Below are 14,610 nucleotides of genomic sequence, written 5' to 3'. Positions count from 1 at the left end.
TCCCTACGGGCTCCCCCGTGGTGCTCAGCTTGGTGGGCGTCTGTCTCGCGAGCTGGGCGGGGCGGGTCACACACAAGGGTCTTTGTGCGCCGGCCGCCCTCATTACGAGGCAGCCCCCGTCGCCGGGCCCAGCACAACTGAATTCATTAGCTGTGAGCGTTCCTGCCTGGCTAATTGTGCCCGGGCCGCTGTAGTCACAGCCGGTCAGTCCCTCAGCCGGGTAACTCCCAGCTTCTCTGTGCCTCGGTTTCCCAATCCAGGGCTTGGCGTTGGGGGAAGGCCCCTGGGACTGCAGGACCCAAAGACATGCCTTTTGCCGAGTGAGAGGCAATTCGGAGATGACAGAACCCCCGCCCTGGCCTGGGACAGCTGGGGAAACTGAGCCACACACAGAGGCGCCAGAGCTTGCCAATAGAGGTGTCACGAAATGAGATTGGATCTGGGGACCCACTACGGGGCCTGAAACAACCCCAGCCTCAAGCACAGACGACGGGACAGCAGAGCCTTGCTCCAGCCATTCTGCCATGCTCAAGTGTGCTGGGTGACAGACAACTGTTCCCATTTCCCAGAGCGGGAAATTGAAGCTCATAGATGCCCATAAAATACTGATTCCAAGGGCTGGCCCCAAAACGATGCACAGAACCCCCGAGTCCATCATGATCGTAGGTTCCTCTCGGGCGCTAGGGTCCCTAGACATCCCTCCAAGGGGCACCCCTGTCCCTGGGTGCTCCAGACTCCCTTCCAAATTATTAGTGCAAAAGCACTCCTGCTACTGGGGCCAACGGCCCCAAACACAGACACACGCCTTCAAGGTTTATGCTCATTTTATTATAAAAAAATACAGGATCCAAAGTCGATTGTGACAGGAGCAGGGGAGGCCCCGTCACCAGCTCCAGGCGTAGCAACGCCACCCGCCCCGCCGACCCCCTACAAAAGCCCCCCGCCCGCCCCACGCCGCTGGGCGCGCCTTGCGCCGCCTCCCCGCGGCCGTACACAATATATATTTATATATAATATATATAAAACACGGAGTCAGGAAAGCGGGTAGAAATATGAAATCTGTATAAATGCGCTGTTTCCTTCATTAAAGTGTCTTCGGGAAGGGGTTTCTTTTTTGGGGGGTCGTGGTCTCCTCCACTTTTTGTTTTGTCCTTTTTTTTTTTTCTTAGAAACATTATCAGGTCACCGAGTTGAGGGAGGGACGGGGCGTCACGGACGAGACGAGCTTATTGCGCTTATTGCGAAATGCGGCTTCTACACTAGAAAGTCCACCCCTCCACCCCCCACCCCAAAATAAAAGACCCCTGTGAAGGGCTGAGAAAAAAAAGGAAGAAACTGTCCAGTCCGTCCTCAGGAATACATTAAAAATAAATCACAGTATATACTTGCTGGCTCTATTTACAGAAACGAAAGGTCTTCTCGGGCTCGGAGAGGACCGTGCGAGGTTGAAGGGATGGGGCAGGGGGCTTGTTTGCATTGGCCGAAGCAGTTCCTAAGAAGTGGGGGGCTGTGATTCTGAGTGGGGGATGAGGCTCAACACGCCAGGAGCGAGGGGGATGGGGCTAAGGGGTCTGAGGCCTCCTGGGCCACACTTGGGGGTACTCACCGCTCACCCCTTCCAGCTCAGACTCGCCCGTCCTGGGGCACCCATGGAGTCCCCGGGGGGCTCCAGCCAGAACTCAACGAGTGGGGTACAGAGCAGAGAGGAGCGACTGTGTCCCCGGATTCCCTTCCCCCAGGTGGCCGAGGACCCCTGACCCCCTGCGACGGCAGGGGATAAATTAAATTAAAAACTCAAGTTTTTCCGATCCAACCATGAAAAATACACTAAAAAAGAAAATTGCCGAGAGGTTCTCTGGTTCTCCGGTGCCCCCAGAGGAGATGGCTTGGCCAGGGGCTGCGCCGACACCCCGGCACCTCGGGCATGGGGTGGGGGACCCTCGGCTGGTCCCCCTCCCTGGGGCCTGGAGCAGGTGGGCGGCCCCCTGCCCGCTGGGGCAGCACCAGTTGAAGGAGAAGCAGCGTCTCTATTTGGTCTCAGAGGTGGGGGCCGCACTGGGTCCGGAGGGCCGAGGTCGGGCGGTCCGGCTGGGGCCGTCCAGGTGGGCTGGTGTCCTGCGGGACCAGGACTAGGACCCCAGAAGCGTCCACAGCACGGGGACGGTGCTGAGGAAGAGGCGGCAGCTGCCCAGGCCGCTGCACGAGTTATTGCTGGTGAAGATTGGCTCGGGAGCTTCATACAGGGTCTCGTCTGGGGGGACACGGAAACGGACGGTTGGTGGGCCACCCGGACTCCCCCTTGGCTCCCCAGGTGCCACCTGGCCTCAGTGGGCTCCTCGTCCCACCAGGCAGGCCCTTCCGACCCTTCTGGGACGCCTCTGGGTGAAGGAGCTGAAATGTTTGCAGACTGGGAAACTGAGGCTCAGGGGTGGGACCTGCCCCAGCCATGGCTGAGGGTGGAGGACTCCCTACCTCCCACTCTTCCAACCATTCACTGCTTAGGTGGGTTTAGGACACAGGAGTGGGGGCCTGGATCCCGCTCGCCCCGCTGCACACTTACTAGTCGGCCGCACATAAACCTTCAGTCGCAGGCAGGGCCTGTCCACAGCATTGGGAGGTGTGGCAGCTGGAAGGGAGAGGATGAGGGTTAGAGGCACAGGGGCTCTCGTTGCCCCAGACCTGGGGCTAGACCCTCCTGTCCCACTTTGGTGACTCAACCCTGACCCAAGGTGGGAATACACCCATAAAACTCCTAATCATTCGTCAAAACCCCAGACATAATGCCCCCTGTTTCCCAGCAGTCCTTCTGCACACTTCCCTCTGCCGCTCCCCTCTTCCCAACCCTGGCCCCAGAGCCCGGGGATGTCGGTGTCTTTGTCCTACTCTGCCCCACCCCAGGACAGGCACAGGGGGAGGTTTGAAAGTGATGAATAAAAATGTTTGTTTTCAATTGATCAGCAAAAAATTGGGGTAGCCAAATTTTGGGGAAGCCCAAATGGACCGGGCTCAAAATCCCTGTTCTCTGGGTGCCCGTGGGCAAGTCACTTCCTCTCTGCACCTTCCCTGGCACACAGTAGGTGCTCCCGAAAAGATTATTTTCCACCTGGGAGACAGGGAGAGCCAGTTACCCCTAGGAGGGATGCAGCGTTCCCACCCCACCTGGAGTGGGACCCAGACTGCCCGAGGTCACATGAAGACAGAAGCCGCATGCGGTTCTCCTGCCGAAAATTCCACCGTCATTCACCCTGCTCCTCAGCCCACTGGAAAAGTGCCCTGGCGTGGGGTGGGGGGCTCCAAAGTGTTGGGGTGAGTCAGGAGGGGAGACGGAAGGAGGCCTGAAACCCAGTCAGGGCCAGCAGAGAGAACACACGTGGACAGGAGTGAGAAGGTGTGGGTGCACACGCACACGCGTGCACACACGGAGAGGAGGTCAGGCTGCCCCTGCCAGGTTCAGGGCCCCCGCACTGCCTGGCTCTTGGCAGCCGCCACCTCTGCCAGCCCCCCAGAAGCCCCCAACGCTGCAAGATGAAGATAGAAAGCACGTAATAAAAATAACATTCGTCACAGAGATAGGACGAATAATTACAATAATTATCTTTATGAAACTCCTGTCTCGGAAAGAAAAATGTAATTTTTCTTATATTACGGAGACTTAATTTAAACACCTTCTTTTCTCCTCCCCCACCCGCTTCTTCCCTGAATTAAAAGGGAAAAAGTCAAAGAGAGCAGAGAAAGGAACCGGGGTCTTCTAAGGTTTAATTCCACACAGCGGGAGCTGGGAGTGGAGGCGCCCCCAGCTCAGCCCCACCAGCTCCCCAGCACTCCCCAAATGCTGAGAAACAGGGATTCCCCCACCACGGGATGCCTCTCAGTGCCATGGCCCAGGCATCGAGTGTGGCACGTCACCCCCATCTCATGGTGGGCAGTGCCTGGACTGTCGTGTTCCTGGCCAAAGTCATGGCCAAGCCAGGTCTCGAACCTGGGCCGGACTCTGCGGTTGGAGGAGGAAGAAGCCAGCTTGGGACCCTGATGGGCAGCAGGAAGGGGCAGCCTTCCCCAACCCCACCTGGCCAGCCTTTGGCTGCAGCTAACCAATCTGCAGTTGGAGACCCCACCACTATCGGGAGTCTGGGGTGCGGGGTGGGTGGCTGGGGGCGAGTCCGGGGAGACCCCTGTCCAGTCCGGCCTGCGGGCTGGGGCAGAACAAAGGATGTGCCTCACACTGTGGCTTCCACCGCGCTCCCCTCCCCGGCTAGGCTCCGGATGTCTCAGTTTCCCCCCTCAGTGCGCTGGGAGGCGGGGGGATCTCAGTGTTGGGAGACTGAGGCAGGTCCATCAGCTTCCCCAGCTGGAGGCCAAGTGGTCTGAACTGGAGGCCGAGGTCACACTCGTGTGAGTGTGTGTGCATGTGTGTGCGTGTGTTTGTGGCCTCAGCCTCGCTCGGACCCTCAGTTTCCCGTCTGAAAACAGGGACAATGACACTCCCGGCTTGCTGGGAGGCTGACAGCCCTTCACACCCCGGAGATGAGATGGAGATCATAGCGCGACAGAGCTGGATGAAGAGCCCCGCCTCTCACCATGGCCCCGCCCCGCCCCTCACCCAGACATCACCCTGGCCCTGCCCAGAACCGGGACACGCCCCCACTCACAGGTGTACTCGTATTCGCCCCGCCCCACTCATGGATGTAGTACTAGCCCCGCCCCGTCTCAGGCCCCGCCTCCCGCCCACTCACAGATGTAGTCGTACTAGCCCAACCCCTGTCTCAGGCCCCGCCCCCTCAGAGCTGTACCAGCACCCTGGCCCCGCCCCCTCACAGCTGTAGCAGTGCCCGTGGCCCCGCCCCCTCATAGATGTAGCAACGCCCGTGGCCCCGCCCCGCCCCGCTCCCTCACTGATGTGGCAGTACCCGTGGCCCCGCCCACTCACAGATGTAGTAGTACTCGTGACCCGGCCGGAACTCGAAGCCCAGCGAGAAGGGCGTGAAGAGCTGGAACTTCTCCGAGAACTTGAGCGGGCCCCCGGGCGCGGCCGGCCGGTTGCACTCCCAGCGCTTGAAGCCACGCTGGCGGTGGTCGCAGGACGCGTGGCCCTCGCCGCTGACCATGTACAGCACGTAGCGCTCCATGCGCTCGGCCGGCGGCAGCGGCGCGCCGTAGTGCGGGCAGTAGATGTCCAGGTAGTCGTTGATGCTCACCTCCACGGTGTAGCCGCCGCCCGGCCCGCCCGCGTGGAACCTGCGGGGCGGGGTCAGCGGGGGGCGGGGTCAGCGTGAGGGGGCCGGGGTCAACGCGGGGAGGTCAGTATGGGGGCGGGGTCAGCGCCGGAGAGCGGGGTCACCGGCTGGAGCCGGGTCACTGGCCAGAGGGCTGCATGCCCCCTCAAAGACGGCTCCAGCTGGGAGCCTGGCACTGCCCCGCCCCCGTGCCTCAGTGTCCCAGGCAGCACCACAGCAGGGCTGACCGTGGGTCCGCCGGCATCTGGACCCCTCCGTGGGAACGGGCTGGGGGTCCAGACTCCCGCACCTCTGCCCAAGCCGGTCCCTCCATCCGGAATTCCCTCTCCAGAAACTGCTGCTTAAGGTCCATGCCCCCTCCTCCAGTCAGCCCCCCGCCCACCAGACGCAGCCTGTCCCCTTTCCTTCTGCACGTCTGCACCTGACAAGGAGGACCAGGGCGGCGCAGGGACACAGGAGGCTATGGGTGCCTGCCAGGTTCCGCTTGGGCAAGCTCTACCGCCACCGTGGCCTCAGTTTCCCTGAAGGGAACGGGACTTAGAGTGAAGGACACCTCAGCCCCCCTCCCTCAGCTCCCAGGGTTGCACCCATGTCCAGCACAGAGGCACCCACCCTGCCCATCCCAGCGGACCCCGGCGAGTCCCTGCACCCTCTGCACATCTTGAACCCTGAAACCTCCTGAACCCTGAGAATCCAGCAGCCACCCCCCCAACCTCCCGGCCACCCCACGGGGTTCCCCTGCTCCCAACACCTCAGCACCCCAGCCTTGGCCCAGGAGGTCCCCCCAGACACAGCCAGGGGCCCCTTCTTCCTGGAAACCCCCCTGACCCAGCCTCCTCTGCGAGGACAGAGGTCGCTGAGGGGGGACCTGCTCTCCCCTTTCCTCACCGCCTCAGGCGACTGCAGCAGGAGCCCTCAGATCTCCTGCATGTGGTCCCCAGGGTCCCCGTCATGTAAACGTGGACTGGCCAGGGGAGCACAGTGGGGGGGCCTGAGGGGGACTTATTAGCACATAAAAGGCCTGGGCAGGGCGGGATGGGGAGGGCTCCCCACGCTACTCCTGCCTCCTCCCCTTGCTCCGGCTGGGGAAACTGAGGCCCAGCCAGGGTGGGTGCAGACTGCCCTGCTCCCGGCCCCACCCCTGCCTCTGTGCCCAGCACACCAGCCTCTGCCCAGCCTGCAGGAGGGAGCCCGCGCGGCCCCCATGCCACGTGCACTAATTGGCACAGCAGAGAGGTGAGGGGGTGGCTCGATTATCAGATGGCATCAGCCTGGCCCCCCCCCATGGCCTGGGATGCTGCACTGGGCAGGGCCGACGGTTCCTGGGTATCCACAGTGAGATGAGGCAGTCTGGAGTTCCTGCCCACTTGTGACTCGGTTTCTCCATCAGTCACTGAGGATCCAGCCCGAAGATTTCAAGAGCAAAGAATTTCGGGGATAGGAACTGGAGACAGTGGTGACCCCCGGCCCCTCCCCCTCCTCTGTTGGATTCATCCCAGAGTGGGGAGCTCACCCCACACCCTTCATCACCCGCTGTGGGCCCAGCGCAGAGGCGGGGAGGACGACATGCCACACAGGGAATCTCTGTCTGGCGAGAGACTCAGAGGTCGGGGTCCGTCTGGGCCTGGAGAGCCTTGTAGTCCTGGGCTCAGGTGGATCCGAGCCCAGCTGGGTGTTGAGGTTCAACCCCTTCTCAGAGCCCCATTTTCCTCTCTGTGCAGTGGGACGGTCCTCGTGGCCACTGGGAAAGCTCCGGGCGTGTACACAGTGGGGACAGGCAGGGACCAGGACGGGCCCATGCCTCAGGCTGCCCATTGGCCGGCGGGACATAGGCGTCTCATTGACCCGCCTTGTCCTCCGGCCCCTTGGGCAGGATCGATGCGGAACGCGTTCCAGGCTTTTTGAAAAGTCATTTCACTCCTTCCCGGCCCGAGTGAAAGCACCATTGATCAGTCAATCGATGCGGCAGAGGCCCAGCTCCAGCCCAGGGACCTGCCCGCACCCAGACCACCCTGCCCAGGAGGCCTCCGTGGGGGGATCCACAGGTGAGGGTCCTACCCCTCAACCCCCTCAGCCCTCAGTTTCCCCTCTCGTCCCTGTGTCCACACCTAAGGATCAACAGCCAGCCTGGAAGAAAACTTGAGACGGAAACGGACTCCAACGGTGAGGCTGCGGCTCCAGCCCTCCCCGCCCGCACTGTGCTTGCCTTCCTGGCCAGAGTCTGATGCCACCATGTTTTCTCCTCCCGTTTCGTCTTTGGTAAAACATCAGAGACCCAGGTGGCCACTCTGCTAGCTGTGAGGCCAGATGCCCCAGCCCGCCAGACTCTAGGATCCCCCAAACCCAAGTCGCTTTTCTGCATGTGAATCAGACCTTGTGACCCACTGGCTCAAAGCCCTCCATCCGCTCCTCACAGCGCAGAATAAAGTCCACACCCTGCCCAGGCCCCGTGTGGCCCGGCCACCCCACCCTCACCATCCCAGTCTCCCCATGGCTCACTCCCTGCCCTGTTCGCACCCCAGAGCCTTTGCACGTGCTGTTCCAGCCGCCTGAAATGCTGTTCCTCCATTTCCTCCCATAGCTCAACTCAACATCAGCTCTCCACATGGTTTGTTTGTCTCCCTAGACCAGGAACTTAGTCCCCTCCTCCACCCCTTCCCCCGTAGCCAGCACTGGCCCTGTATACAGTGGCACTCAATGCATGTCCATTGTTTGAACAAGTGAATTTAAAAGGCCAAAACTCGAGGACTCTGAGGTGCTAGAGTCGTGAGGAGCAGAAAGCAGCCCCTAGGTGTGTGGGGTGGGGGACCCCAGGCAGGCAGGTCCCAGGGGAACCCCACCCAGCTCTGGCTGCCTGAGTGGGCCACTTTTTTCCCTTCCCGTCTCTAAAATAGCGTCGGCCTTGCTGCGTCGGCATTCCGGCTTCCAAGTTGGCAGCTGAGCCAGGGGCGGGCACCTTGCCCCTGTACAGGGTGGCGCCTGCTGGGGGCAGGGAGGGGGCCCAACCCCAAAACGCAGCCCGCTGAGAGCGAGACAAAACCCCCACTCCCTCCATTAGTGTGAAGCCGGGAAATGCAAATGCTCCTCTGTGGGAGCTGCAGATAGAGATCGAAATTCTCACTAAGGGGTTAATGACTGATTTGGGATCTCTTCCCAGACAGGGAGATGGAGCCCCAGCAGCTTTCATCCCTCCCATTCTTCCCCCACCCCGAACCTTCCCCAGCTCTCCTGGCAGGTGCCAGCGTCCATGCCTCCAGGCAGCCCTCCTGGCCCCAGGCACAGCCTCGCCCACCCACCCAGCCTGGGCAGCCAGACCCACCCACCCATCGCCCCCTCCCGGCAACCACCCAGCCTGCAGCTAATTAGCTCCAATCCGGGGATTGTCAACTCATTAGACACTAATAGCAAAGCAACTAATTAGGAGTCTCACCCAAAACTGGGGTGGGGGTGGGCTGGGCTGCCGTCCCAGACTGGAAACTGAGGCAGGAGTGGGGCTGGCAGCCAGGGTTCCTGTGGTCGGGCAGGTGGGCACCTTCCCACCTGGCACCAGGCGGGTCCCTCCCTCTGCCTTTCAGGGCGGGGGTCTGGGCCCATCCCCATCTCTCTAGTGTGGTTAAGAAGCGCCTGGGGGGGCCCAGGCCGGCCCAGTGAGCAGGCAGACAGGGCCCCGAGGCCCAGCAGGGGGCAGAGCCTGCTAACCCCTCCTGTCACCCCCAGTGCGGCACAGTGCCCTCCCCGGGCTTTTTGAGGGCCTGAAGAGATGTTGCTCCCACCTGAGGGCTGACCAGCTCTCCTCCTGCCTGGGGGCTGGGCAGGACCTCCAGGGAAATGGAGGTCCCCAGATACTGCAGGGTCAGCCCCAGAGAGGATGACGGTGGCCTCGTGGGTGCAGGAGGGTAAACTGAGGCAGGGGTCCCAGAGCCAAAGCAAGAGAGAGAAAAAATGGAACCAGGTCGGGGAGCTGGGACCTGCAGAGTCAGCTGCACCCAGGCCTTGGCGGGCGTGGGCGGCCCCGTGCAGAGTTCAGAAGGTGCAGAGTCCTTGGTAACGCCGCCCTCCCCCCCCCAACACACACCCAGGCTGTGCCTGACTTTCCGTGGCCGGCCCCAGGTGGGGACACTAGGGGCTGTGCCGGACTTCCCGGTGGTCTTGCAGAGTGAGTCACTGTTGCTCAAAGCCATGGCAGATTTGCCCATGGAGTGGGGGCCCTCTACCCACAGGGCGGGCAGACTGGGGGTGTGCAAGGCGGCGGGGCAGGGTGCGTGAGGGGGCAGCTTGGCCCAGGCCGTGAACCAGGCCCTTTGAAGCCCAGGTCCCCGGGTCACACAGGGAGACCAGGGTGTGGTGGCTGAGCCCTCCCCCAGCCAGGCCTCCATGGCAACCCCTTGCGGGAGCAGGTGCGGGTCCGGCCCCCCAGGGCTGGCTGGGCCAAGGAGTTCAAACGTCTGGGTGAGGTTAAAACAAAAATCCCGCCAGCTTGTCTGCTCCTCTGCTGAGCGAGCGTTCCGCCGTGTGTCTGGGACGCGGCAGCCCCGCGGGGGACTGGGACAGGCGGCAGTTCCGCCCCTCTCCCAGGCACAGCCCCGCCGGGGGTCAGGGATAAAGCCAGGCCATCCCTCAGGTCCCACGGCCCAGAGAGACAAATCCTCCATGAGCAACGGCTGGGCTGCGTCATGGTTCCGAGGAGGAGGAAGAAAGGGGGTGCTCTCGTGGGGAACACGTGGCCCCAGGGCGGGGGACCTGCATCCCCACCGGGCTGGCTCTGTGTGGAGGAACAGACAACGATAGAAACCACCTGCCCCACAAAAGTGCCGCCTCGCAGACCCCACTGGTGCAACCGCCACCTGAAAGCAAGCTTCCACCCCCACCGTGACCCCAAGGGACCCCTGCAGGGTACCCTGCAGCCCACCCCTTGCCCCCAGCCCCAGAGATGGTGGGAGGTCAAATCCCACTGTGTTAACGACAGGAAGAACTGGGCGTCCCGTCAGAGCCCAGGAAGCCCAGAGACGGGGAGAGACAGAGACACAGAGACACAGAGATGCAGAGCCCCCCGTGCATCAGCTGGAACACGACCTGGAACACCTGGGGGCCTGCCCGAGACTGGGCACACCAGCTACCAAAGGCCTTTCCTCTCCAGCACGGGAGCTGCCTCAGTTTCCCTCTCTGTGCAGGGGCGACTGAGCCCCTCGGGTCACGCTCGGGCCTTGCCTTGTTCACACCATGCTGAGCTGCCAACCCGCCGGGCCCACGTGGGGCCAAGTCACCCCAGTTCGCAGAGCGGGCACGGGTGAATTGCTCCAAGCAGCAAAGCCACCCGCCGGACGTCACACCCTGGCCTCCCAGACCCCGGAGTTCGAGCCCGGGTGTCCCACAGCCTCCCGGCCCCAGCCTCAGGCCCTGAATCCTCCAGGCCCACCCCCTCGCTTCCCACACCCCCCCAACGCTGGGCAGCCAAGATTCTCTCACACAAAACAAAAAACCCTCATGCGGCAAAACACGGCGTCGCCCCCTTCAAAGCTGGTTCCCCCAGAGGCCAAGGGAGGCCAGCAGAGCCACAGACACCAGGTCACCTCTGCCATGGCAAAGACTCCTCCCTCGGGGACCCGGCCTCTGCCCATGTCGCCATTTTCCTACCCAGGAGCTGGAGAGGGGAGCCTGGCCGCTGCCCACACCAGAGCACCATGGAGTCCTCAGGGACCCAGGGAGGGCAGCTGCTGCCAGAGCTGCCCGTTGGGGGCGGGCACCAATTCCAGAGACCCCGACCCCGGTCAGCACAGGGTCCACAGGCGCTGAGGGTTTCCACTCAGGAGTGGGACTCCCGGGGACAGCAAGCGCCCTGCATCGTGCCTGCTCTCAGCCTCCAGGGCCTGTCTGCACATGGGAGGGACCTGTCCTGTCCCCAGGGAAGGAGGAGAGGGAGGGCCAGCGTGGGGTCATCAGTGTGGACCATTCTGGGGCTGCAGCTGCTCCCACAGGGCAAGCCCTGAGACTGCAGGAGCTGCCCCCACATAGACATACTTGCACGGCCGCAGACATGCACCCCGTGCAGATGTGCACACACGTATGCACTCCATGCATGGACATGGACTCGCATGCACCTCATATGCAGACATGCATGTGGGCCTCAGATACCACAGATGTTCCATGCACAGACACGCTCATGCAGGTGTGGGTGCACCAGTGACATGGGCACGCTCACATGCACACACGTGCTCTCCTTGTAGCATCATGCGCATACTCATGCAAACACGCCAGAGCCAGCGCCGCCGGGCACCTAGTAGACTCGTGACACCATGCCACATGCAGACATGCATGTGCACCCCACACACAGACACACACCTCCTAAGTCTCCCCAGGACATCCCTGTATCGTGCACAAAACACGCAGCCACACGCAGCCACATGTACAGCCATAACCCACAGCCCGACGTGACTCCTGGCACATCTGCACCCCCACCCAGGAGAGCGCACAGGAGCAGCCGTACAGGCACGCAGGAAATGCCGTGGCCCGGCCAGGTCCAAACCAACAGCCCCCTGTCCCAGTCCAGCCCGCTGGGGACAGGCTCAGAGACACCCAGCGGCCAGCTTCGGGGTGCCAAGCCCAGGTGGGGTGGGTTGAACAGACCACGATCGTCAGCCGGTGGTGGCGCCAGGGCCGGGGGGAGGGCCGCACCCTATGGCGGCCGGAGGAGGCGGGTGCGGGGCTCCCTCGGCGACATCCGCCAACTGCGTGTGCGCAGGAGATGCACTTCACAGCAGGGACGATGTGATTCGGGAAACACAGCCATGTCCTTGTCACCTCTTGCAGGGTCCAGGCCGGCCTGGTGGGAGGGGTGGCTGGGCTCGCTGCAACGCTGCCCCTGCCTGTGGGTCCCCGACCCAAGCCCTCCAGTCCCTCCAGGGCCCACCCTGCCTATCAGACCCCTGGGCCTTTTGTGTGTGCCTCCCGCTCAGACTCAGGGTTCCTTCGTCCCCCATACGCCTCCTCCACCAGCCTCTCTGCCCAGACCCCATGCTGGTCTCTCCCAGCCAGCCCAGGCTCACACCTCAGGCCTGGCGGCCAGCGCCGCACCTCTCCCCAGGCTGGGGTCCCCACCACTGGGTTCCCTTGGACACTGAGGCCCAAAACCACCCCCTTTGCCGGGCCAGACACCCTCCTCACCCAGGCACAGCTGCCGGCCTGGCTACCCCTGGACATCAAATCTCCCGAGGGCTGTAGAGCCAGCCCCTCCTGCCATGGAGCCCCCCAACCTCAGCGACGAAGGCCAGACGCCAGACAGGTCTGGGCCCTGGGTCCCACTGCAGGGTGTCGGGTGCCATCCCCAGCACCCTGGATGCCACACGCTGGAAACAGAGAGGAGGAGGAGGGGAGGCCCTGGCGCTGCCTAGGTCTGCTCTGTGGCCCAGCAAGGCTGTGTCCTCAGGCAGTGGTCTGAGCCAGGCTGTCACATCAGACATGGAGCAACAGGAGGTGGCCAAGTGGCCAGCCCAAGCCAGGCACTGGGGAGGCCACCTCTGTCCCCTGAGCAGGGGTCCTGCCCGCAGTCCACAGCCCTGCGGCAGGTGAGGGCAGCAGGGCAGCCCTGCCGACCCTTTCCCTCCCTGTTCCCGGCTCCTTGTTTGGCGTTTGCTAGAACAAAGGACAGGCCATGCCGGGACGGGAGATTCCGGAGCTGAAATCAAAAACTTGGGCCAGGGAAGTGCTGCCCGCTGGGCTCCCCGCGTGGCCAGCAACGGGGAAGAGCCTTAATCAAACCCACATGTGACCAGCACAGCAGGCGGCACGGGACAGGCTCCACGGTGGCCCAGCCGTCCCTCTGAGGCCCAGGGCCCCTGCCCTCAGCCCCCTGGGTCCCGACCCCACGGCAGGGCAGTGGTAAGAGTTGGGTCTGCGCACTGTCCCCACCCCCACGGCAGAACACGGGCCGCCCTTGTCCCAGAGCCTGCCTCAAAGACAGCCCTTTATGCAACTTTCTGCGTGGGGATCGGGGACAGCAGGAGACAGCAGGGGACAGGGAGGGATGCTGGGATCCGGAGGGCAGCTTGGTCGGCACAGGAAGTGGCTAGAAAACGGGGAGAAAGTGATCAGCGGTGGCAGAGGAGCAGAGAGGCCGGCTCTGCCCCCTCATGTGCAGCCCGGCCAGAAGGCAAGAGCCTGAGTGCCGGGGCTGACCACCGAGCCCCAGGACCCCAAAGCCCCGTCTCCCACGGGATCCCCAGCCCGCTCTGGCCTTGGGGACCCCAGAATGGCCCAGAGTGCTCTGCCGATGTCCAGGATGTGGTCAGTCTCCAGTAAACTTTTCTCACCCTATCGGGGGCTTCCGCCACCCCCCAGATTATACCCAGTGCCCGGCACGGACCTGACCCAAAACATGCGGAACCGTGCAGCAGGCGGGTGGGGCACCTCGGCCGGGTGTGGCAGGCTGGGTGCCAGGCCACCTGGGTCCCTGCCCCAAGGCTCCCCCCTCGCCATGACCTTGAGACAGCCACTCATCCCCTTTGCGCCTCAGTTTCCTGGTCAGCGCCAGGAGGACAGAAGAGGACACTACCCCGGTGCACCTCCCAAGACTGACCCCAACCCCCTGGGCGACCCGGTCTCCCTACAAAGCGGGGCCCAGGAGCCCCCTGGAGTGGTCGCAGACGCTGGGTCCGGAGGAAGGAACATTCCAACTTCCCCAAGTTTATCTGGGGACCCACCAGCAGGACGCACCCACAGACCCTTTGCCCCGAGGGCCACGGCCCCCACCCGGGCAGGCAGTTCAGTGCCAAGGTCCCCGGAGATCCCCACCAAACTGCGCAACCGACGGGGGTTCCCGGAGAGGCCGGTGGAGCAGGGGGTCCCCGAAGTCCAGGCATGGAACTCCAGGTCTGCACGGCTTCTGAGGGTGCCGGAGGGGGTTCCCCGAACTCCAGGAGACGTCGGCGCTCTGGGGAATGCGGGGCGCGAGTCCCCGAGGTCTGCGGGGCAGTGGGGCGCCCTGGGGGGGATGCGCGAACAGGGGCGAGTCCCCCGAACTCCGGGGGGCCGCAACTCCCTGGGGGGCTCCCGAGGGAAGCGGCGCCCCCGCCCCGGAGGCAGCGCGCACAGGGGAGCCCCGAGCCCGGGCGGGGGCCGGCGCGGCGTGGGGGGGCGTCCGGGCGTCCCGCGGCGCCCCCGCCGCGGCCGCGCTCACCTGGGGTTGCTGCGGTTCCAGTAGACGGCGTAGCGGTCCGAGTTGGCGCGGGCGGCGTCCTCGGCGCGCGCGAAGGGCGGCGGCGGCAGCGGCAGCAGCAGCAGTAGCAGCGGCAGCAGCGGGCGCTGCGCGGGCGCCATGGCCCCGGTCCGGCCGCGCTCGCGCTCCCGCCGCCGCCTGCCAGCCGTCTCCGCCGCCGCCGAG

General features: G+C 63.6%; 1 protein-coding gene across 1 annotated transcript; it reads right to left on the bottom strand.

The window, feature by feature from the left end:
• Positions 1-968: 968 nt before the first annotated feature.
• Positions 969-14,565, bottom strand: EFNA2 (ephrin-A2). The gene is made up of 4 exons (XM_012645492.1): positions 14,407-14,565; positions 4,928-5,235; positions 2,561-2,626; positions 969-2,251 (listed from the first exon to the last, which is right to left on the bottom strand). Exons 1-4 carry the CDS (start codon positions 14,544-14,546, stop codon positions 2,130-2,132), a joined length of 636 nt encoding a protein of 211 aa, XP_012500946.1. The 5' UTR covers positions 14,547-14,565; the 3' UTR covers positions 969-2,129.
• Between the last annotated feature and the right edge of the window lie 45 nt (positions 14,566-14,610).

This window comes from Propithecus coquereli, unplaced genomic scaffold (genome assembly GCF_000956105.1).
Source record: "Propithecus coquereli isolate 6110/MARCELLA unplaced genomic scaffold, Pcoq_1.0 Scaffold232, whole genome shotgun sequence".
NCBI classification, from domain to species: Eukaryota; Metazoa; Chordata; class Mammalia; order Primates; family Indriidae; genus Propithecus; species Propithecus coquereli.
The sequence above is the reverse complement of the archived record's forward strand: the minus strand, read 5'-3'. Positions and strand labels throughout refer to the sequence as shown.

Excerpts from the sequence above, each read along its gene's own strand:
- EFNA2 (XM_012645492.1), bottom strand. The coding sequence starts at position 14,546 with ATGGCGCCCGCGCAGCGCCCGCTGCTGCCGCTGCTACTGCTGCTGCTG. Across the intron at positions 5,236-14,406 it reads TGGAACCGCAGCAACCCCAG|GTTCCACGCGGGCGGGCCGG; the intron begins GTGAGCGCGGCC and ends CCCGCCCCGCAG. Across the intron at positions 2,627-4,927 it reads TCACGAGTACTACTACATCT|CTGCCACACCTCCCAATGCT; the intron begins GTGAGTGGGCGG and ends TCTCCCTTCCAG.